Source organism: Pongo pygmaeus, chromosome 3 (genome assembly GCF_028885625.2).
Source record: "Pongo pygmaeus isolate AG05252 chromosome 3, NHGRI_mPonPyg2-v2.0_pri, whole genome shotgun sequence".
NCBI lineage: Eukaryota > Metazoa > Chordata > Mammalia > Primates > Hominidae > Pongo > Pongo pygmaeus.
In genome coordinates, this window is record NC_072376.2 from 171,223,171 (window position 1) to 171,248,331 (window position 25,161).

The following is a 25,161-nucleotide window of genomic DNA, read 5'->3' on the forward strand; positions in this document are numbered from 1 at the left end:
AGGTGGAAGGAGCTGACTTGCTGAATCTTCCAGCCTTCATCTTTCTCCCATGCTGGATGGTTCCTGCCCTCAAATATCAGATTCCAAGATCTTCAGCTTTTGGACTCTTGGACTTAAACCACTGGTTTGCCAGGGTCTCTCAGGCTTTTGGCCACAGACTGAAGGCTGCACTGTCGACTTTCCTGCTTTTGAGATTTGGGGACTTGGACTGGCTTCCTTGTTCCTCAGCTTGCAGACGGCCTATTGTGGGACTTCACCTTGTGATTGTATGAGTCAATACTCCTTAATAAACTCTTCATATATACATCAAACCTATTAGTTCTATCCCTCTAGAGAACCCTAACTAATATAGTAATTAAAAAATTGCTAGCAAAAAAGTCCAGGACCAGATGGATTCACAGCTGAATTCTACCAGACATTCAAAGAAGAATTGGCACCAATCCTATGACACTATTCCACTATAAGATAGGGAAAGAAGGAATCATCCCTATATCATTCTATGAAGTCAGTATCACCCCAATAGGAAAACCAGTAAAGGACACAACAGAAAAAAAGAGGAAACTACAGACCAATATCCCTGTGAGCAAAGATGCAAAAATCCTCAGCAAAATACTAGCTAAACCAATCCAGCATACCAAAAAGATAATCCACCATGATCAAGTGGTTTCATACCAGGGATACAAGGATAGTTTAACATATGCAAGCAAGTCAATAAAGGTGATACACCACATAAACAGAATTAAAAACAAAAACCACATGATTATCTCAACAGATGCAGAAAAATCATTTGACAAAATCCAGCATCCATTTATGATTAAAACCCACAGCAAAATTGGCATAGAAGGGACATACCTTAAGGTAATAAAAGCCATGTATGATAAACCCACAGCCATTATACTGAATGGGGAAAAGTTAAAAACATTCCCCCTGAAAACTGGAACACGACAAAGATCCCACTTTCCCCACTTCCATTCAACATAATACTGGAAATCCTAGCCAGAGCAATCAGAAAAGAGAAAGAAATAAAGGACATCCAAATCAGTAAAGAGGAAGTCAAACTGTCACTGTTCACTGATTATATAATTGTATACCTAGAAAACCCTAAAGACTCCTCCAAAAAAACTTCTAGAACTGATAAATGAATTCGGTAAAGCTTCAGGATACAAAATTAATGTACACAAATCAGTAGCTCTGCTATACACCAACAGCAACCAAGCTGAGAATCAAATCAAGAACTTAATCCCTTTTACAATAGCTGCAAAAAATAAAATAAAATACTTAGGAATATGCTTAACCAAGTAGGTAAAAGATCTTTACAAGGAAAACTACAAAACACTGCTGAAAGAAATCATAGGTGACACAAACCGATGGTAACGCATCCGATGTGTGTTTGGATGGGTAGAATTAATATTGTGAAAATGACCATCCTGCTAAAAGCAGTCTACAAATTCAGTGCAATTCCCATCAAAATACCATCATAATTCTTCACAGAACTAGAAAAAAGACTCCTAAAATTCACATAGAACCAAAACAGAGTCCACACAGTCAAAGCAGGACTAAGCAAAAAGAACAAATCTGGAACCATCACATTACCTGACTTCAAACTGTACTATAAGGCTATAGTCACCAAAACAATATGATACTGGTATAAAAACAGGCACATAGACCAATGGAACAGAATAGAGGACCCAGAAATAAAGTCAAATACTTACAGCCAAGTGATCTTCAACAAAGCAAACAAAAACATAAAGTGGGTAAAGGACACCCTATTCAACAAATGGTGTTGGGATAATTGGCAAGCCACATGTAGAAGAATGAAACTGTATCCTCATCTCTTATCTTATACAAAAATCAACTCAAGATGGATGAAAGACTTAAATATAAAATCTGAAACCACAAAAATTCCAGAAGATAACATCTGAAAAACCTTTTTGGACATCAGCTTAGGCAAAGGCTTCATGACCAAGAACCCAAAAGCAAATTGCAACAACAACAAAAAAGATAAATAGATGGAACTTAATTAAATTAAAAGCCTTCTGCATAGAAAAAGAAATAATCAGCAGAGTAAACTGACAACCCACAGAGTGGGAGAAAATCTTTGCAAACTATGCATGACAAAGGACTAATATCCAGAATCTACAAGAAACTCAAACAAATCAGCAAGAAAAAAAAAAAAGAAACCATCCCATCAAAAAGTGGGCCAAGGACAAGAATAGATAATTCTCGTAAGATATACAAATGGTCAAGAAACATATGAAAAAAGCTCATCATCATTAATGATCAGGGAAATACAAGTCAAAACCACAATGTGATACCACCTTACTCCTGCAAGAATGGCCATAATACAAAATAAATATACAAATACAAATACAAATTAAAATACAATTTTTATATTTTGTATTTTGTATTTTGTATTTTATATTTTATATTTTGTATCTTGTATACATAATACAAAATAAAAACGGCCATAATACAAAATGTTGGTATGGATGTGGTGAAAAGGGAACACTTTTGCACTGCTGGTGGGAATGTAAACTAGTAAACCACTATGGGAAACAGTGTGAAGATTCCTTAAAGAACTAAAAGTAGATCTACCATTTGATCCAGCAATCCCACTACTGGGTATCTACCCAGAGGAAAAGAAGTCATTATACAAAAAAGACACTTGCACACGTATGTTTATAGCAGCACAATTTGCAATTGCAAAAATATGCAACCAGACCAAATGCCCATCAGTCAAGTGGATAAAGAAAATGTGGTATATATATACCATAGAATACTACTGACGCATAAAGAGGTATGAAATAATGGCATTTGCAGCAACCTGGATAAAATTGGAGACCATTATTCTAAGTGAAGTAACTCAGAATGGAAAACCAAACATCGTATATTCTCACTCATAAGTGGAAGCTAAGCTATGAGGATGCAAAGACATAAGAATGATACAATGGACTTTGGGGCCTCAGGGGAAAGAATGGGAGGAGAGTGAGGAATAAAAGACTACACATTGGGTGCAGTGTACACTGATCAGTTGATGGGTACACCAAAACCTAGAAATCACCACTAAATAATGTACCCATGTAACAAACCACCACCTGTCCCCCGCAAAACCTATTGAAATTTTAAAAAAATTAAAATTAAAAAATGAAAGTAAACCTGAACACTAGTTCAGGCCATGATGGGAATGGGTGGTTGGGCATGCCGCCTTATACATTCTTCCCTTTGGAATTCAGGCACAGTTGACCGGCATTAACATTAAAACAGAACTTAAGACCAACAAAACAGACTCTCTTTGCAGCAATAAGACACCAACATGACAGACAGTGGGCCCTGAAAGAAATCAAAGTATTTTACCCCAAGATGTATTTTTGATATATTTTGAAATGGCCCTGCTAAGCTGTCCCTTGTGCAGAAAATCTGCATTCTGTAGAGAATCCCCTTCCCTTTCCAGATCTTTTTCCTGGTCCAGGAGAGATTAAGAGTCTAGTACCTCTTTAAGTCTGATAAGAAACATTTACAATGTATTCTCTCTGAAGCCTGCTACTTAGAGGCCTCATCTACATTTGGCCATTATGGCCCAAACCACGATTATTTTTGCACCAAGAGAATAGAAGTTATCACCAGCTTCATAAAAACTCCAGGTGCTGAACATTCCTTAGTGTCAGGCTAATATAACTCAGTGCCAGTCTTAGATAACTGTTTGCTTGATTTGATAAACTTACCTGTAACAAAAAATCAAAGAGTGCCATCTTAGACCACTCATGATGATGTATTTCAGTACAACCCGATTCAGGCTTGGGTACTCGGCCATTCTGCCAGCATTTCTGTTTCAGCAACTGCTGATAAGTTCCCCAGGTGAGCTTAACAGAAGAATGGGTGTCATTACTTGCTGGAGATAAAGATGCATCCCAAAGAATGATGGGGCATGGGCGGCCATCTATGGAATCAGAAAAACAAACACACTTTCAGCACACTGTTGACTCAGGGTGTATCTTTGAGCAGGTCCTTCACTCTTTCACAGTCTCACGCTCACCTATCAAATGTGAGAGTATAATTTGACAATATTTTATGATGCCTTTGTCTTCTGAAGTTTTAATACTTTCATACCTCAATGCTTCCTGTTTGAAGTCTCATAAAGCAGAAAGTTATTGTTAGACAATGAAAAAAAATTTTAAACAAGATACTTTATAGATGTGGCAGGAATAGGCTACTAAGCACCAATAACAACGTCCTATGGTTAATGTGGTTTTATTCCACATCTAAAAGCAGCCACCACAAAAAGGGAAAGAATCCAGACATTTATAATTGTCTATTCAATGTCTGAGTGGAGCTGCTCTTTATTTGTAATAACAACTGTCTGATTTCCTGAGGCCACATAATGATGTCAGGAAGAAAAAGAATTTTTAGAAGTCGCAAATTTAAAAGTGAAATTGTATGGTTCACACCAATCACTATAATCTCCAAAGACGGAAAAAAAAGAGGCAAGAGGTTTTTTTCTTTCCTGATAGAAACTGTGCAAGCACAACAGTGCTCTTGGTAAGGGATCATTTATTCACACATAACCTCAACCAAGTGCATTTAAGCAAATGTCAGTTCTTCAACTGCATGTTCATAGATGATCTTTTTTAACTTGTCACTCAATTTGTTTTGTCTCACTCTTGGAAGTTTAGAAATGCAATTTCTTTCATTGCTAAACTCTACAAAGAATTATGGGCCCCAGTGAAATAATCATAAACAAGGAAGACCATGATCCAGACACATCAAACAACACTTCAAGCTTAAAACCAATAACATCATTCCCAAGCCCCCATTTCTGCCCAATAAAGTCACAAAGAGATGGTGTGGAGCAGCTTTGTTTATAACCCAAAAATCAGAATGATGCACCTGATAAAAACAACTAAATTACAAAGATCCAATAAAGCCCACTTAACTCATTCTTAACAGGCCTGAACAACAGAGGCCTCTGAAATTACAACTAGAATGTTCAGACTTGTCACAGGAATTTTTAAAACCACTCTTAAATAGCCTCAGATGTTCTCAATATATAACTTTATGGCCTATTAGAAACTTTTATTTTGCCACCTTACTGTCTTGCCATCTTGTAGAATTCTTATCTCCAGTCTTTAACACAGGAAACAGTCCTCCTCTCTAACCACTCCTGAGTTTGGTGTTATACTAACCTTAATAGTTTTAACAGCATTCACTTAAATTATTCTAATCACTTGAATTCCAGTTCTGTTCAAAGAAAAATCTTTCTCCCTTTAGCCTTGCAATGTAGGCCAGGGCATGTGGAAAGTCTACTGGATTATGGAAAATATGCCACAATCATTGATACAAAACTAAAAGAAGAGTAGAGAAAGAAATGTGAGCCATAACAAAAGAGCTTCATTTGTAGCACTCTCTCTCTCCTTCCAATGTCTTTTTACCTTAGTAAATGATTTGGGGTTCCTGGGGCCTAATTATCTTCTTAGATATCAGATAATTTTAAATGTGTATATCCCAAGTACTATGCCAATTTATTTTAAAAGAATAAATTCCAGGTAAAAGCAATCCATCATGCTGTGGAAGACAGCACTGGGCCAGTATAACCAAATACAAATAGAAAACACACACATAGCCTCCAAAGGTGTGTACTTCAGGCGTCTAAAAACAAACACCAAGAAGCTCCTTCTATCAGTGTCTTTGAATCAAAGTTATACAAACACAAAGAGCACTTTGCATGCTCAGGGCTAGAAAGTATTCAAAGGGAATTGAAACCTAACAGCGAACTTCAACACAAATCAACACACAGGTCAGAGGGACAGCAGTTTCCTCAGCAATTCATATAAGGCCTTTGGAGAAATATGGAAATGATCTACATAAACAATTGAAACCTGCTGGGCTGTTTTTCTTCCCTTTAGAAACATTTGTTTCTAATTGTAAAACTAATTAAAGGTAAATCCACTCATTTCATGAAATATAGAAAAACATAAAAATGTATAGCTAAGAAAATAAAAATCACCTATAACCTCATCTCCCAATAATTGGCTCTGTTATTTGTATATTTACCTCCAGTATTTTTCTATCCCTTTCTTTCTCATCTGAATAGGTAAACTGCTTCTAGAATTTTTTTTAAAGAGTATAACTTGTGGTTAGAGCTCAGACTCTGGAATCCAACAGAATTCTGGTCACATTATGTCTTCATTTTGTAACGTTAGAGAAGTTATGTAACCTTTTTAAACCTTGTTTTTCTCACCTGTAAAATGAAGCAACAACATACATTCAAAACTGACCTTATTAGGAAAAAATGAGATCGTGCATCTAAAATTCACAGCATAGTGCCTAACATAAACACATGCCCCAGAAAGGTTTTGCTCTGATGATTATTACATATATACATCACATAATCACATAATTCATCAGGCTTCAACTGACCTTTACCATTTCTTGAGCATTTACTGTGCACTAAGCACTGTTCTAAAACCTGCAGCTACATACATAAATAGATAAATGTCAAGTTTTTTGCTTTCATGGAGCTTACATTTCTACCAGGAGAAAGAGGCAAAAATTATGCAAAGAAAAAAAGCTATTTGGGATCATCTTGTATGCAGTTTGTCATAATTATTTCACTAAATATTATACTATAAATATTTCTTTTAATTATTTTTAAATAGTACCACTTTAATTGTAATGCAATAATCTAGCCCAGTGATCAGCAAATTTTATAAAAGGCAGATAGTAAATATTTTAGGTTTTGAGGGCCTAAAATATCACAACTATTCAACTATGCAACCGTTCAACTCCAGTGTAGCCCAAAAGCAGTCATGGACAATACATAAACAAGGGGTTGTAACTATTCCATTAACATTTTATTGTGTATGCTCAAACTTAAATTTCATATGAGTCTCAAGGGTTATAGCAATATCACTAATCTTTTGATTTTTGTTAATCATTTAAAATTATGGAGACTATTTTTAGTTCACAAAATAAAAACGGGCAGTAGGCCATTTCTGACCCACAGGCTATACGTTAACCCCTAATTTAGTTTATGGGTATACTGTATGTCAGTCACCATTTCTCTATTTTAGATCACCAAATTTTTGGAATGATAATTTTCTATACTAATCATTAAAAAGGTGTTCTCAAACTGCCAAATAAAGTGTTCAGCTGATAAGTATAATTGGTTTTCAATTAATAGCCTATGTTTTTCTCCCAATTCATCCATTTCCCCTCAGCAAAATATTTTGAATGCCAACTATCGCATAAAGACATTCTTTCCTGCCCTGCTAGAAATCAGTGCACCTCAGGAAAGGGGATTTCCAGAGAACAAGAAGAAAGCATGGTGAGCAGTAAGACAGACTGAGTCACAGATGGCTGTGGTTCCTTTCCACATACAGGCCTTCTTGCTACATATATGTGTGTGTGGCCCTTGCAGGTAATAATAGTAGTCAGTATAACTCCAGATCTCAGAGCAATGAGTACTACTGTTGAGGAGAATTCCACTTCTTTTAATATAAGGCTTTTGAAAGAATTAAATGAACCTTGATGGATTTGAAGAGATGACAGAAAAATTGCCTCTGAAAACAGGAAACTGGTTAAAGCAACTTACCCTGAAGTGTTTCAGAGATGAGAAGCATTCATCTCTCCACATTCAGGTTTGTCAAAATGATGCAGTACTGGACTCTCTAGAGAAATCTCAACAAGTGAAGAGATAAAATTCTGTCACAGTGGTGAGAAAGCGGGTTTTAAAAGATATGTGGGTGTTCATGTGAATTAAAGGTTATATAGCTGTCCTAAAAGATGAGACTTGCCAGGAAAGCTTCTTTTTTTCTGAAATCTGAATATTTATGCTGAATTTTGGTGCTCTCCCAAATCATTTTTTATTCAAAAGCACAAAGAAGACATTCTTCTGAGAAGATGAACATGAAAATTCACTTAGAATGAGTGCTTTACACAATCTTCTTTGTCTAGATTTATTAAATGCCCTTCACTTTGAGCACTGGCTGAGCGGTTTTGGGGAATTATAGGTGAATGCTAAGCATGTTGGGTGGAGCAATGAATGTCTGTGAGCATTTGTCACTGAGCAAAAATAAGAAGAAAAGTCTTGAGCTCTGAAATCAAAAGTTCTTTCTCTTGCACGGGCCATGTTCCAAGACTCCTTGTGAACAAGATAAAAAGCAAGTGACAGTCCAGCTCAAGTCCTTCATTAAAAACAACTCTATAATACCCATTGAAGAAAACAAAAGCCAGTCAAACTTGAGTGGCATCTTTGTTATAGGAAAAAAATTCTGTTGGGCCCCATCGCAACTGTCAACAACGCATTGAAGGAAAACTTTAATGCGAAAAGAAATAAAGTTCCATAAGGTTTTCATGATTTTTAAAAACAGTAGGTGGGGAGGTAGGAGTCTGTAGATTACATAGGCATAGATTTTATATGGCCAAACAAGTCCTGAATCTAGGGACTTGCCCTCGAGCAAATTAAAACCACAATAAGATACGACTTCACCCCTGTTAGAAGGGCTATGATCAAAAAGACAAAAAGATTACAAGTGTTGGTGAGGGTTTGGAGAAAAGGGAACCCTTAGCACTGCTGGTTGGAATGTGCATTAATACAGCCATGATGGAAAACAGTATGAAAGTTTCTCAGGAAACTAAAAATAGAATTACCATACTATCCAGTAATCCTAATTCTGGGTATCTATCCAAAGGAATTGAAATCAGTATGCCGAAGAGATGTCTGCACTCCCATGTTCACTGCAGCACTATTTATAATAGCTAAGATATGGAAGCAACCTAGGTGTCCATCATCAGAAGATGGATAAGAAAAATGTGTTTTGTTACATAAACATAATGGAGTACTATTATTCACCCTTTAAAAAGGGAGAAATTCTGTCATTTGTGACAACATGGATGAACCTGGATGACACTATTTTAAATAATACAGGCACAGAAAGACAAATACTGCATGACCTCTCTTATATGTGGAATCTAAAAAAGTTGAACTCAAAAGTAGAGAGTAGAATGGTGGCTACCAGAGGCTGGGAGAGGGGGTTAGATGGGAAAAGCGTTGATCAACAGGTACAAAGTTTTGGTTAGACAGGAGGGATAAGCTTTAGTGATCTATTGCACAGAATGGTGACTATAATAAATAATAATATAATGTATATATCAAAATTACTAAAAGAATATATTTACAATGTTTCACCCAAAAAAAAAATCCTATGATTTGAAGAAGCCTAAAAAATGAATGTTAAAATTTAAATTTAAAAAAATAAGGTGATGGATTTTTAAATTAGCCTAATTTAATAATTCCACATTGTAAACATATATCAAAGAATCACATTGTGCCCATAAACATATACAAATATTATTTTTCAACTTAAAATTAAATTAAATAATAAAAAAGAAATAGGTCTCTGGGTGATTCCGAATACGTTTCATATATTTATTTATCTAACTGTTTTTCACTTCATAGTTTGTTTTCTCTAGGCCTGACTGAGTTAAAATAATCTCCATACTTCCTCAGGAGTTAGCTAAGTGTGAAGTCAAGGAAGCAGGAAAGGAGAATGTCTTGTGACTTCATCACCAACTACCTAAACAACCTAAATCGCCAGTTCTCCTCTGAAAACAAAGCGTTCTTCTTTGTTCTGACAAATGGGCAGTAACTTCTGCTTTCTAGGTCTGCCCTGAACTTCTGCTGTATAAATGGAAACTCCAAGACTCTTCCTGTCTCAATATTCCACTTTAAAAAACAGGAATCAAATTTGACTTCAGAGGGTGGTGATGATGTGGTCACTGTGCCAGACTCTACAATCACATTTTGCAGATGAAATCTTGGTCACATCAGGGTGACTCAGTCCTGGACAATTTAGCATTTGTTAATCCAGTTAAAGGAGCCATGAATTCCTGACCTCAGTGACCTTCTTACTTCTTACAGTGCAAAGCCCATGACATCACTCCCTTTCTTCAAACCCTTCAGTGACTCCCTATTTTCTGCAAGATAAAGTCCAGGCTCCTTGCAGGACATAAAACACACTCACTCACCACTTACCACAGCTTAACTCATATCGTGCCCCCAAACCCTAATCTGTTGTTTTTCAGAATTATTTGCAATTTCCTGAACACACTCTGCTTTCACACGTTTTTCATAGTCTATTCTCTCTATACTTTCTGCACCCATCCCATCTCTCACACCACCCACAGTGACTTTTAAGAACCAGTTCTGGCATTACCTCTTCCAAAAGTATTTATAATTTCCCACTCAACCCCCTACATACACATTCTAGGCTAAATTCTCCCTCTCTGTGCCTACAGGGCCTCCTAAAAATATCTCCATTGAGGTTTTTATCACACCTTTTTTGTAAGGTAGGTTTGCTTCACTGTCTCCTGTCTTCCAAGCTGAGAGCTCTGAAGAACAGAGACTACTTCTTAGTCCTCTGGATCTCCAACTTTTGATGCAGTGTCTAGAACAAAGCAAGCACTCAAAAATTCTGAATGCATTTTTTCAGAATCCCCCAATGTTCATGGATAGCTCTTAGAGTCTAAGGAATGGTCCATGGCCCCAGAATAAAAATTTGCCTGGCATGACATCCTAGTAAGGTGTAATTTCACTGTCTTCACTCAAATGAATTGGGAAGGATTAAAGAAAAGCTTGAGACATAGAAACAGGGATGTGCAGAGGTTTTGATGCCCTCATTCTGTCCAGCTTGTGCTCAACTATCCACTCCCATGTATCTCTTATATACTGGGACGATGAAAATAGGGGTGGTGGAAACACTACTGCCTCTCTCCTTCTGACCCCAGATCACTATCATGAGAAGGGGAACAGTTAGGCATCATGGCTACATTCAGGAATCAGGCAACAAGGCAATGGGAAAAGTGGTTGCAATCTGGATGGATGATTAACTGGGAAAGCCCCAGGCTGCAGTCACTGGAGGCTCACATATGATGTGAAGGGATAGCGGGAGGCAGTAAGGCACAGCTTTGAGGAATGAAGCTATTGACCCATGTCTGTACCCCAGCCCTACTGCCCGCTACCTGTGGGCTTTCAGGGAACATATATTATTCTTTCAACCTCAGTTTCCCCTCGGGAAATGTGTACAAGATCATCTGATGTAGGGGACTGTTGTGACATTTAATAAGATAATGGATGCAAACTGCCTAGCACTCCACAAATAAGAGATCTCACTATTATCCACCATAAGCTCCAAGGTCCTTCTTTAAATAAAAATTTTAGGTGCCCATTTATTCTACTCAAGTAAACATCAATCTAGATAAACCAACTAAGAAAATCTAAAGAAGCATATCACAAAGAGCTACATCAGCTTAGAAATGGCAAGAAAAAGGTAGCATTCAAGAGTGTTAGCTGGGCGCAGTGGCTCACGCCTGTAATCCCAGCACTTTGGGAAACCAAGGCAGGTGGATCACAAGGTCAGGAGTTTGAGACCAGCCTAGCCAACATGGTGAAACCCTGTCTCTATTAAAAATACAAAAATTAGCCGGGCGTGGTGGCAGGTGCCTGTAATCCCAGCTACTCAGGAGGCTGAGGCAAGAGAATTGCTTGAACCCAGGAGGCAGAGGTTGCAGAGCCGAGATCGCACCACTGCACTCCAGCCTGGACGACAGAGCAGGACTCTGTCTCAGAAAAAAAAAGAAAAAGAGTGTTAGTATGCGTTAAGCAATGTTATATTTTATACATATTAACTCATTTCATTCTCATGACAACTCTAAGGTAAGTAATGTTACCATCATTGTTTTTATTATCATTATCCCTATTATGCTAATAAAATATAAAGCACAAAAAGATTAAGTAACTTATCCCAGGTCACTTAGCTAGCAAGTGGCAGAATCAGGATTCACCTGCAAGGAGTCTACATTGCCCATCCACACCCCCAAACACAAAGCTATTTAAATTACAAACTGTACCACTTTTCCCTAGTACCCGGGGCAGTGCCTCACACATAAAAATGCCATTGAATTGAATTGAATTGATTACAAACACATTGGAACTGTAACAATTCTTTTTTAACTTAGGTAGAAAGAGCTATCTAGCACTCCTGCACCTGTGTGGTCCTTACATCAACTCAGAGACAGCAGCAGATTCACTCCCACTGAAGAGCCCACCTCCTTGAGCTTGGGAAGGTGCTTAGTGAATCCTCACATCGGTAACTGGAAGATTTCCTCCAGAACACTGTACTCACACATGGCCCTCTAGTGTCAGTGCCACGAGAGCAGAGATTCCTGAATGTTTTGTTCACTGATGCAGCCCCAGTGGCTAGGATAGTGGCTAGCACATAGTAGATGCTCAATAAATACATGTTAAAGGAAGAAAAGATAAATGTGATCCTATAGAAGACAATAGATTGCATGGAGTTAAGGCACATGCATCTCTTATGCTGTGGGTACTGTGGCAACCATTAATCACCCCTTTTATCCCAGCAGAGTGTGGGACCAAGGACAAATTACAGAAGCACAGCAGAGAAGGTTGCCCGGTTCCCCGTTTGCCTATGAAGTTATGTAGTGAGCAAACAAGAGGACACTGGAGCACAGCGCTGCTTAGAGCCGAGGCTCAGTAAACTTTTGTTCACTGATGAATGAATGTATTAAGCTGACCAGCTCAATTTGATTCATAAAGAAATAGCCTTAGGGCTTTTCTGAGGAAGAACACAACATACTTTCAATCCAACTTTTTAAAAAATAAAACATGATTACACACTCCTAAATAAATATTTTCAGAAAGTTTGCCTATGCGTCAAAGATTTCTAGGATTTGGAAGCCAGTATGTTCGCAAGTTGTGAGGACATCTGTATTATTCTCAACACCCCCCGTAAAATGACCGTGTCCTTACCTGAGAGCCTGAAACAATATAAAATGCAAAGCTGCCATCCCCCTGCCTCGGCAACTGCACATTCACCCAGAACTCACAGTGCTGCTCATATAGGCTTGAAAAGAGAGTGAGAAACATACCATATATTTCTCCTACTTTATAATACGAAGAGGCAATACAAGTTGGAAAACAGTGAGCAACTTGGGATCTACAATGAATTTAAATGGAAGTTTGTGGGGTGCCTGCAGTTTGTCATCTAAGCAGCCTTGACATACAGAATTCCTGGAACTAGGCTACCTTAATTCCGTCTGACAGCTCTGTGGCAATAAAGCAGCATCCTAAAAATAAAGCACACACAATGCATCTTCCATGCTGGGCATGAAAAATAGTACAATGCTTAAATGCTACCAAAATGGTGTCCCTCGAGATTCATTCACACTACTGTGCAGACTACAGAAGAAGCTCTGGCAAAGCTGCTAAATCAAAGATCACAGAAGGGTGCTGGGTTTTCTCTGTTTTTATTCTCTTGATTTTTACATGGACATAGTCTGCTTTGTCTAATGCTAGATAAATACTTTAGGATATTTTCACTTTTTTAATTATCGAAATGTATCAGGACCACACAGTATCTGGTGACTTTTATAATAATTTGAGACTCTTGCAAGGACAATTTGGCAGAAAACAAATATGTTCATCACATTGATACACGTGATTTTTTATGGTAAACAAGAAAATGTGGTAAGCACTGGCACCTTGGCTTGCATTAAAAAAAACTTGTAGCAGTGTTCACAATGATACATCAATACTGCACTTGAGTAAAAATATTGTCAATGTTAGATTATTAAATAGAAAAAAGAAATTAAATAGAAATGTTGGCATAGTGGTAAAATCAGAAACCATCATGCTAAAATTTGTACATTTTTGACATTATCCCATAATTGTAGTAAGTTATATTTGTGAGGTAGTGTGGGTTAACAGAAGCAACGTGAGGAAACTTCCGTGTCAGAGACAGAATTGGACACAAATTCCAATTTCATTGCTCTCTAGGTAGGTGACGTAGGGCACATTTTATAAGCTCAGTGAGCCTCAGGATTCTCCTATTTAAAATAAGAGTAATATCTGCTGTGTAAAATTGTTAGGTGGTATAATAGACAACACACATCAAATACAGTGTAAGTACTATGTGATATATCACACCAGATTCTTTGTCACAATTGAAAAATACTTCATTATTGCACACAAACATTTTAAGGCCCTTTGATGCTACATTTTAATTCATTTTAAGACTTCCTACACAGAAACATATAGGAAGAAAATCTGCTCCAGTGGTAGCTGCTGGATCTTACACTGTGGCACACCGCTGGCTCTGCCTAATTAATTACTATCTTGCCCTGCCTCAAGTGCACCTTCTCGTTTTCTAGGCTGTCTTGGAGCATAACCTGTCGGAAAATAGTCTGTTATAAAGTACAATACCAGTAAGTCCACTAATTTCACACATCTTTTTGTATTTAAGAAGAATCATCTAGAACTCATCAAGTCACACAATCAAGATCTTGTCCCAGATTAAACTGAGCTAGCTGATTGGATCACCCACACCAGTCCTGCCAATTTAGAAAAAACCTAAAGATGAGCTTTATAATTGGAACTCTTTGTCTTTTGACTAAATCAACAGAGAGCTTTAACTGAAAGGCTAGGGCAGGCAGATCATTCAAATCACAGCATTTGACTCCTTCTTACATCTCCCTTTTCACATCACATATCCATTTTATAATTACTTTGGGCCTCAACTTCCATATTTGTTAAATGTTCGTCAGAGTCCCCAGGCATAATGACATCTGGGTGCAGCTGGTAGAATTCGTATGAGGATTTAATGAAATAATGCAAGCACAGTACTTAGAACGGTACCTGGTATATATATCTAGGAAAATTCAATAACTCTTAGCTATGGTTAAGGTTGCTTTGTCTCCTTGAGGAAAAAAAGGAGATTCTCATAGCTATATCTGTGCATCAGTGTATAAGTCATCTGTTTCATTATATTAAATAACTAAACTTTCTAGTAGGCTGTGGTGATAGAGAAAGACGAGTACCTTAGGTCCCCTTAAAGGATTTGTTGAGGGAAGCAGATTTATGAAAAGAGAAAAGACTTGGAAGTTAGAAGACAAAAATTTTTGCTGGACAACTAACTCATCACATGACCTTGAGCAGTCTTCTTGCCTTTCTTTCATCTCTAAAATGAGGTTTAAAAATGTGGCACATATACACCATGGAATACTATGCAGCCATAAAAAATGATGAGTTCATGTCCTTTGTAGGGACATGGATGAAATTGGAAATCATCATTCTCAGTAAACTATCGCAGGGACAAAAAACCAAACACCGCATGTTCTCACTCATAGGTGGGAATTGAACAATGAGAACACATGGACACAGGAAGCGGAACATCACACTCCGGGGACTGTTGTGGGGTGGGGAGAGGGGGGAGGGATAGCATTAGGAGATATACCTAATGCTAAATGACGAGTTAATGGGTGCAGCACACCAGCATGGCACATGTATACATATGTAACTAACCTGCACATTGTGCACATGTACCCTAAAACTTAAAGTATAATTTTAAAAAAAGTCTACTGCATAGGATTCTTAGAAAAATTAACTAAGACAACTTAAATATCCAAATTCAACTTGCAACACAGACTAACCACTTTCTTGGTGCCAGATATAAATCTATTTTCATAAACATTAATCAAAAGTCAGAACAGAAACAACATTTAGGGTAGATTACTTACAGGCTTTGCTGGCTTCTCACTCTCTCAAATATTAAAAGATCTACTCCCAGACCAAGCCAGATCATCAGAGAAATATATACCTAAATTAAATCCTATTGTTCCTCCTGCAGAAAACTCATTATCAAATTACACTAGAGTGTGATGCCAACACACCACATTGATAGTTCTCACAAGAATAAGCCCTATAAACCTTTCATTTGCATTGTAAGGAGGCTACCAAAAACATTTTTTATTACCTCTACAATGAATTCCTTATGAGATCCTCCAGGAGAAAGCCCAGCCTGGACTTAAGACTAAAAATGTTATTACATGTCCTAAGTATTAGCAGCTGGTGGCTTCCAGTATAGTTTTACTGTTTAGAGTCCAAGGAACAAGCAATGAACGCATTCCTTCATTCGTTCAAAATATTTATTGAGCATCTACTATGGGCCAGACTCTCTGCTAAGACACAGAAATGCAATTCTAAAGAATGCAATTCTAAAGAATACAATTCTAAAGGAAGTATCTTTGCCTTCACAGACCTAGAGAGTAGTGGGAAGGAACAGATGATTAAACAAATGATTATAATACAAATATGTATTATATAATATAATGATATAGAGCAAGCTGAAAAAGATGCTGGGTAACTAGGTGAGATCTGTTGCCTCCCTGGGTGGGCTGCAAGGCTCAAATAAAGTCAAACTCTGACCAACAGAATAGGAGGGCCCTAGAAGAAAGCTACACTCTTCCGTGGAAATCAGGGAAGAAAGACGCAATGAGGAAAAGACTAGAAATAGGTAGATGGGTAGAGATACTGAGAACCTAATGCTGTCTATAACATGACCAGAAGTGTTCTATTTATGTACTTGGCATCACTATAACCGTCTGCTTGAGTAGAATTATATTGTGTAGAGTATTCATAACTATATGAAATCATTTCATGAGCCCCTGGAGAAACTGGCCTGACTTTGTGACTCTAAATGACTAAGTAGAAGAAGGTATCAAAGACAGAATGTTGTTTGAGAGATAATCTTAGGGATTTTATTTATTAAATTGAGTCATATTAGTATAGCCTTATTAGTTTATTTCCATCACCACTCCCATATGAAAGGAGAGAGAAATATCCAGGCTATATTGAGATTATAAACCCCGCCTTCAAATGAATTTTTGTTCTCAAAGATGCTGGAAATTCAGAGCAAAGAATTAAATATCTAAGAGGGTTTGTGATTACAAAAGTTTAACTGAGCAGTTTTAGTCATAGTCCTATCACATAACAAAATATCACATGAGACTTGGAGATTATGTGAGGAATTCAATGAACTTGGTACCTCATGTGCTTGGTACAATAATAATAATAATAACCAATATTTATTGAAGGTTTATCTTGTGGCAAATACTGGTTCTAAGTGTTTTCCCTGTATTAACTAACAACAATCTCATATGGTAGGCAGTATTGTCATTTTACAGCTGAGGAAACTGAGGCATAAAGAGACATGGCAACATTTCCAAGTCATATGATTGGTAAGTTCAAATCTAGTCAGTCCAACTCCATGGCCCAGGCTCTTAGCCACTACTGTATTCTCCCAACTTCCATCCAAGAGCGTCTAAGGGAAGCTCAAAGGACATATCAGAGAACCCTGCCTCAGGATATACACAGGAGTTCATCTTCTCCTCTCTGGGGCCTTTATGACATGAAAATGAATGGGATTACAGCATAACAAGGGGGATCCTTTGCTCTACTCTGCTCAGAACAGTCAGTGTGTGCCCATTGTCCCAATGCCCACCAGCATCTCCTTTCACGCCACACGGTTCCAGTTTGGATAAGTTACATATTCACCTAAGTCCAGTGGCTAAGAAGTTATGTTCTGAAGTTTTCTGGGTCTACAGTCAAAACCCAGCTTAGCCACCTACTAGCTGTGGGAGTTTAGGCCAATTACTTTGTCTCAATAAGCCTCAATTTTCTCATCTACTAAATGGAAATAATAATAGTCCTCACTTCATAGCATTGTTATGAAAATTCTAGGAGCCAACACATATGAATCAATTTGTATAATCCTTAGCAAACTGTGGGCACCCAATAAAAATTCATTTTTATCAACATTAGATTAAATGTTTGAGAAGGTTTCTTACATTGGCATAATTGTGGTGGACTGCTTTGTAAACTTGAGACATCAAAGCATACCTGTGAATCTGGAGCACTTAGACAAGAACCACCATCGGTAAGGAATGTCCAATTTTTCTAAGTAAATCACTGGTACTTCCAGGAGTATCCATTCTAAAACAAAATTATAATGCTAAAGCCATTGGAAATGCAGTTTGGGTCTCAGCCACTCCCAGGGATTTTAATCCATTCCATTCTAAGCTCCCTGGGAACCTCACTGAAATGCTAAATTTCATGGTGACATGGAGAAAGTTAAGTATCCTTTCAGCTTATAATCTCTTTGGGGTACATTTTAGCCTCTTGGGCCAATCTGGATTCAAAGTTGTAACTTCTGGCATCATTCTGCATTCAAACATAAGCCACTGACTCATTGTACTTTGTATTCAAGCCCTGGAAGAGCTTTAATATTCAGAGAATATCCTTTATATGGCATGGGCATGACCGCAGACCAATCCTTTTGCTGGCAACTGCAGTAACTGGCTACATATGTTAGAACCTGCCAAAATGTTTGTCACCCAAGAAGGGAGCATCTTGAAAGACAGGCTCAATAGACCATAGTCAGGGGCTTGATAAAACCACACAGCTAGTTAGTATACATACTGAACAAATTACCAATTTTTGCTCATTCTTTTTATTTGTTAAATAAAGAAGTTAAATCCATTGAAAAAAAAAAAGTGGGGGGGTTGAACCTAACATGGTCTGGCTCTGCGCCGCTTAAGAAGATTCTATCTGCTCAAGAACCATAACCCGCTTCCCCCTTACTTTTAAAAACTTCTACTTCCTCCCATAGTAACCTATTTAATAGTATGCCTGACTGTCAGCAAGTTCTTTGCCTCCAGCCTAGCTTCCTCTCCTCATCATGCAAATTGCCGTTGGCTTTAATTAGATTTAATAAGCCACTGGGAAGTGCAGCGAGGGAAATGGGGAGCAAAGATTATACAGTATGGGCTTACTCTTGCATGTCCAATACAGCATCTCCCTGGAACTCTCATATCCTCCCAGGCTGGGAAAATAAAGAATGCCAAGCGCATGGAAAGACACGCTGCTGCTGCTGCTGTCCAAATGTGAACCGTGGGTGGAGAAAAATCATTTAGAGAAAGAGAGTGAGGGAAAAGAGAAAATGAACCAGAATCCCCAACAGCTGCAAATAACGAAGCATGTGAATCTGTTACCTTGGATGAACTCTGCTTTCCTGCTCACAGACGGCAGGGTCCTGTTGAGCCCCAGGATCCTGTCTAGGTGGAAGGCAAACACCTCACTCATGTCCAAGGGCTGCTTGAGAAGCCCACAGGGGCTAGGGCCGCAGCGGAGCACAGCGCCAGGTGCGCCCCCCTCCAGCACCAGCAGACGGGCTCCGCTCTTAGAGGACACAGGCCGGAGTCCTGCCACTGCGCCGTCCGCCAAGAGTCGCATTCTTCGGATGTCATCTTTGCTCAGCCAGGAGGGGGCGCTCTCGCTGTAGATCCTAATGTTGCTCTCCCTGGAGCTGGGCTGCAGGAAGTCTGGGCCTCCGGCTCGCACTCCCGGACCCCGCACCAACCTCCAGGGTCGCTCTCCAATCTTAACCAGGTTTGCTCCCTGAGCGTACCCAGGTGCTACAGCATCAGCTTCCCTTGCCGCTTCCTGCGGCTGAAGGGATGGTCCCACCAAAGCCTCCTGCCCTGGGGCAGCCGATGCCACTGCATGCTTTTTCCTGCGCTTGGGCTTCACGGTGCCACGGATATTGGCCGGCTTGCTGCGCTTGGAGCGTAGGGTAATGTACACCACATTGGGCTGCAGAGTGGACCCATTGCCCTGGGACTCTGGAGGGGCCAGGGTACCATCCAGGGGTATCTCAGGGAAGGATGGCTCGGCGGTGTCGCGGCTGCGATGTGGCCCCTTCTCAGCCGCCTGTCCGTGCTGGAGAGAGGCCCTCCCCACCTGGCTCACCAGGAAGCCCAAGTAGATGGCACAGGCAGTGCCCAGCAGAAGGTTTCTCCGGGTCCTTGGACGCCGGCTGCTCCAGAGCTTACACACCCGCGGGACGCACAGGGAGCAGATGAACCAGTTTATGAGCTGCCCCGGCTTGTCTGGACAGGTCATTTCTCTGCCGCATCCACATGTTGAACGAAGTTTAAAGTCTGCAGTTGGCTCCTGCTAATGTGATGCATGGTTTCCTGACTTCAGCTGTCACGTCCGCTTCGGGATATAAGTGGTCTCCAGTGGGCAGAGGTGGAAGGAAAGGGTTGGTGATGAAGCTGGGAATGTTTCTGACACAACAAACCTTTTAAATTATCAGTCTCCCCAAGGAGAAATGCGTCTTGTTTCTGGGAATGAATGGATACAGAGTTAACTGAGTCACAGTCTCAAACCATTTAAGTTCCTCTACAAGAGTCAAGAAAAAAAGTAATCATTTCCTTTCATAAATATCACCACTAAATGTTTTTAAAAATAAAATTTAAAAACATGGAAACGAGATAGATGTATAGATTTGATAGTCACTTTAAAGTAGTGAAAACAAGCCACAAAAATCCAAGAGTGTTTTATAACTTGTACCTAGAGTCATTTAAGTTGACTCTGAAGCAAAAGCATTAAAATGTGACAAACCTGGGCTTTTCCTTTTTGAAATTCAGAAAGAACTTCAGACAAGTAATAGATGATTTTTTAATACTCTATAACTATACCATTTTTATTTTTTAAAGTCCTGAATTAACTAAGTACAAGCAGCAAGTATTAACAATAAAATTTAGAAACATATTCTCTTAGTCTAATGGTACAAATTTTTCTTCATATTAATAATATGTTCCATTAGCTTACATTGTTAGTATAATACAAAGCCATAAATGTCCATATATCTTGGAAGCAGTTGCATTTATTCTGTTTCTCTCCCCCTCTCTTTCTCTCTCTCTCACACATACACACACACAACACAACACAACTCTGACTGCCTTTTATTTCTTTTCTTTCCACCGAAGTCAGCTGAAAGAAAATAAAAGCATCTCTAGTTCTGTTTTTTCACTATTAAAAAGAAAAAGAAGAAACTAGTAAGCAACCTTACTTACACAGCTGGCCCCATGCTTGGCTCCAGGAAGAATGTAATCCTTGACTCTAATGCAAAGAACTTTTAAAGGCTGAGGCATGTAAGTAGAACATATTTCATGGTCAAGAGTGTTCCACATTTCAAACATTTCAGTTCAGCTTTAAAAGCTCCCTTGAAAACTACTGATTGCAAAGCAAAACTTGGAAACTGACTGCTGCATGGTTTTAAGAGATATAAAGCTTTTAAAAACAATAGTTAACAAAATAAACTTTAATTTTAAATTCGGAAAAAAGAAATGCCGTAGAGAATCAGTTTTCATTCAAATAAATTTCCACTTATTTTTAACCCCTGGGAGCCCTCTAGTGTCCTGTTCGCAAACAGACTCAGCAATGTCAGTCTCATGAAGTTCAAAAGATCTAGAGTGTTTGCTATCTTGGTGGAGCAGCCGCAGCCAAGTAAGTAACTTGTAAAATGAGGAATGCCATCACCCCTCGAGTGTCCATCCCACATAACTTGGGGTTAGAGCACAAGCGTTCCCAGGAACTACTCACCTTACCATCTTGGCCGTTTCATTTGTCTTCCACCAGTTCTGGAAAGAGAAGGCCTAGAAGTTCAGAAAAAAAGGTAAGAAAGAGTTAATATAAATGAAGGGAAAAAAATAGAACAATGAGATAAGAGCGCACACAGATAAGGAAAGACATTTATAGTGTGCAGTTGCACGGTGCAACAGTTCACAAAAAGGAGTCGTGGATTCTCTCTGATTGGAGGTTTTTTGAAAAAACAGGTTAGGGATTGGCCTGGGTGGTTTGCGTGTCCTAGCACAAAGGCAGGGGCTGATGACCTTGGGGTGTCAATTAGACTATGGCAAATAGAATCAAAAGGCAAGAAGACAGAAAGGGGACAGGGATTTTTCTTCCCCACAGAGAAAGAAAGTTGTGATACTGAAGAGTGGGTAAAAGATTAGCATATGGTGTATAATCCTAAAAATACTATATTTTACAATGCAAAAAGAGCAAGGAGTTGGAATATATATGGAAGGAGAGAATAAACGTCCAAGTGGTAAACTGACAAAAATTATAATCGGGCTGTTATTTCAGCACTCTAAACTCAGTCCTTTTTTCCTGTTTAAAAGTCCTGCCACATGGAGGAATGAGAAGGAGCAATCCCAATATTGACAGTAGCCTGGAAGTACCTGGATATTTTGGCTAAACTTTGTGAGAATTCAGGCATCAAAGCAATTTTATTTGCACTCAAAAACTCTTAGACACATACTTCCATACACACAGAATTATTTTCTTGATAGAAAATGTGAACTTCTTGCAAGGAAACCATATCAAAGCTGCATTTTATAACCATCTTATTATTGCCACAGTCAAAGGAATAACTGACCTGGCTCTATCACAATTAAAAGTAAGCCTTTGGCAGAGGCCAGTTATAATAAGCAGACGTCTCCTCTAGCTGTTTTTAGAGCTATTTTTTTCATGGAGAAATGCCTAGGAGATAGGGAGAGTTGTGTGAGTTAGTAAATTTCGTTGACTACCTTCCCACCCCCACTCCGAAAATGTCTCCTAGAAAAAGAACAATACACTGTCCCCTGCTATAGCCACAATAGGGATTAGTAGAGGCTACACTATCTACTCTGAACTATGATATTCAGAGAATGGGCTGAAGCCAGGCAGACTGGCTTTAAATTCTCCTCATTTACCTCTTACGTGTGGTCCCCTGTGGCAAGTAATCTTACCTCTCTCAGCCTCAGTTTCCCCCATGTATAAGAGAAGAAAAATAACAGCACTTACCCTATCGGTTTCTTCTGATGATTGAATGAGATAGCAGCCTTGGAATGATCATTTGAAATATTCAGCAATGTGTTTGTTTTTATCCCCCATGATGCCTCATTAAACTGCTCGGAGGCCTCTCTCCTCAGCCCAGGCCTTGACAGATAGTCACCATTGCACCACAGCAAAGCTATCATGGTAGAATTGAGGACAAGCACGCTGAATTATTTGTAGCCAACATATTGATATAGCCAATACAGTGGATAAATGGGGCTTGTCAGATACAATCAGAACACAGTTTTAGTGATTCCCCCCACTGCCCATTGAAACCTGTTCTGTGGCCTGATATCTCTTTTCAACTTTCTTAAATGGAAACTCAGGCAGGCCCCATGACTTTTCCAGTCATACTTAAATTTTTGTAAAAGTTCTCCAGTTGTTAGCCATAGACATACAGACACGTAATATACATAAACTAATTAATATGTTTGATTCTATATCATAGTCCATTTTTTAAAAATTTTCTTTTAAATTTCCAGAATTTATCCAGAAGATAGCAGTCCCTCAAAAAGCATAACCAAAATCTACTGAAAAGGGACAGAGGAAATCCATCTTACATTCTTTTTTGTTCCTGCCTAGAGCTCTTATTCCTTAACCACTCACCCAGCCACTGACCCCACTTTGAGCCTGGCTCTGGCTGTTCCAAGGTAGTGGAGAGAGAAGCAATAATAGCAGAAATGGCCTTGCTACTCCATTGATACTGCTGCAAATTGACTTATAAGCTCTCCAGGTTTGGCAGGTGTGTAAAGCTGACTCTGCGATAGTTACTTCAAAGACACCACTATCAAAGCATCTCTCTAGCTGGCTGTTGATGGCCCCTTAGTCCCTTGGAACTTGGTAGCCCCCTGTTCTGTTGAGATCACCTCATCTCTCCAGGCTGTTCTCTTAGGCAGCATTTAAGCTGACCCACAGGCTGGTTTTCTAACTTGGGCCTCTGTGTACTGCCCCACAAGTGATCCAATGGACATGGTCACCATCATTTGCTCCAGCAACCTCAGACTTCCCAATGCAGCAACCCACCTCCCTTAGCACAGCAGATCCATATCTTATTTTCGAATGTGGAAGCAATTGCCATCAATTGCTCATGGTCTCTGTTGAAACTGAATGGAAAGGTGTTTTTTGCCATCGGGTAGCATGGGACACAGAGAAGTTTAATTTAGTTTTAGAAAAATAAAGCTAAATTCCTTGAACGAGTGTTTGAAAATTTGTCACCACAATATAACATTCATGTATAACTTACAATATAATCTGTGAGTGCACATATAGAACTCAAAGCATTCATTATTATTATTAGATCAGAGAGACTAATAATTCTCATGCCTAAAGTACTTTCTCTTCTTAAAAAACAATGAGAGAAATAAAGTGAAAAAGTAGACAGTAAGATAATGGCAGGGATCATTAGAATTACCTGGGGACTTTTTATATCTTTATGGAGGGGCAAGGATGGTGATGGAGAAAAAACATGAGCAGAGCAGGATTGCGGGAATGTTCTATTTCTTCATTTAGATGGGATTTACCTAAGTATGTTTATTTTGGGATAACACATTGACTATACATTTGTGATTTCCGTACTTTTCCATATTTATATATATCTTATCCTTCAATCTTATCCTTCAATATCAATTGGAAAAGGTGGTAGATAAATAGCTATTTATTTTATATTCTTTATACCTTGTATATATGTTATAAATCTATATAGAAGGAGAGTAGAACAAATGATTTGTTTACAATAAAAAATGCATATTACTTCAGTCACTTAAAAATTAAGTTTAAATATTAAAGAACAGTAAAATCCCTGAAAATTTCAAAAATATATGAGTGTCTAGGCCCCATCCATCTTCCCAGAGATTCTAAATGATCTAAAGTAGGGCCCAGGAATCCACAGTTTTAAAAGCTTCTAATGTGCGGAGTTATAATTCACTGTACTATGAGTTAAATACTTAGTTCTAGGAGCAAGTTAACACCTTTTTACAATTAAATGATGTCTTAGGTTTCACTGGCAATGAAGTAATCCGTAAATCCTTCAAGGCTTCCAATAGTAAGATCCTAGTTTGGTAAAGGCTATTTGCCTTCAGTCTGGGACAACTCCTGGACCAGATTAGATAGTGAATCGGGCCTCACTCTTCCACCCACAGCACTCTCATTTTCCCCACTCCTGTCAGGTGTGTCAATTGCTGTGACTGTGTGGCAGCTTGCCCATCTCCTGAGAGCCCTTGGGAAAGTGAAGGACAATATATAAGGACTCCAATCACTGAAAAGCTAAGTATTAAGTTTTTCCTTGCCACTGTTGACCCAGGTTTGTTGTACAGATTGCAGACCTGCAGATGGATACCTTGTTCCTGGTTCAGTGCTGCCCAGGCTCCTCTACTGGGGGACCCTATCCCTTGCTCCTCATAGTCCTGATTTCTAGGACCATAACCCTATTATAATTAAAATCCCAGCATTAGCATAGGCTCCTGGCTACAACCTTTGCCCTACTTATTGTATGGAATTTGCTAATGCCTTTGCTATCCATTCCAACACCAGGCCTGGACAGCACCAAGCTGCCCTGCTTGCAGCTGAAAAACTTTTAACTTAAT

The 25,161-nt window shown here is 38.8% G+C and overlaps 1 protein-coding gene across 6 annotated transcripts in view; it reads right to left on the bottom strand.

The window, feature by feature from the left end:
- The window catches only part of GASK1B (golgi associated kinase 1B), a 59,874-nt gene that overhangs the window by 27,122 nt on the left and 7,591 nt on the right, over positions 1-25,161 (bottom strand). Inside the window, exons 2-7 of one of the 6 annotated variants that reach the window (XM_054485808.2) lie at positions 22,547-22,715; positions 22,140-22,243; positions 21,302-21,354; positions 18,904-20,037; positions 17,753-17,845; positions 3,723-3,937 (exon numbers count right to left, since the gene is read on the bottom strand). In XM_054485808.2, coding sequence (XP_054341783.1) covers positions 3,723-3,937; positions 17,753-17,845; positions 18,904-19,813 — 1,218 coding nt within the window. In that variant the 5' untranslated portion in view covers positions 19,814-20,037; positions 21,302-21,354; positions 22,140-22,243; positions 22,547-22,715. Of the gene's footprint in view, positions 1-3,722; positions 3,938-17,752; positions 17,846-18,903; positions 20,038-20,768; positions 21,088-21,301; positions 21,412-22,139; positions 22,244-22,546; positions 22,716-25,161 lie in introns of those variants that run through there. The other 5 variants (XM_054485810.2, XM_054485809.2, XM_063664234.1 and 2 more) reach the window with 5 other exon arrangements.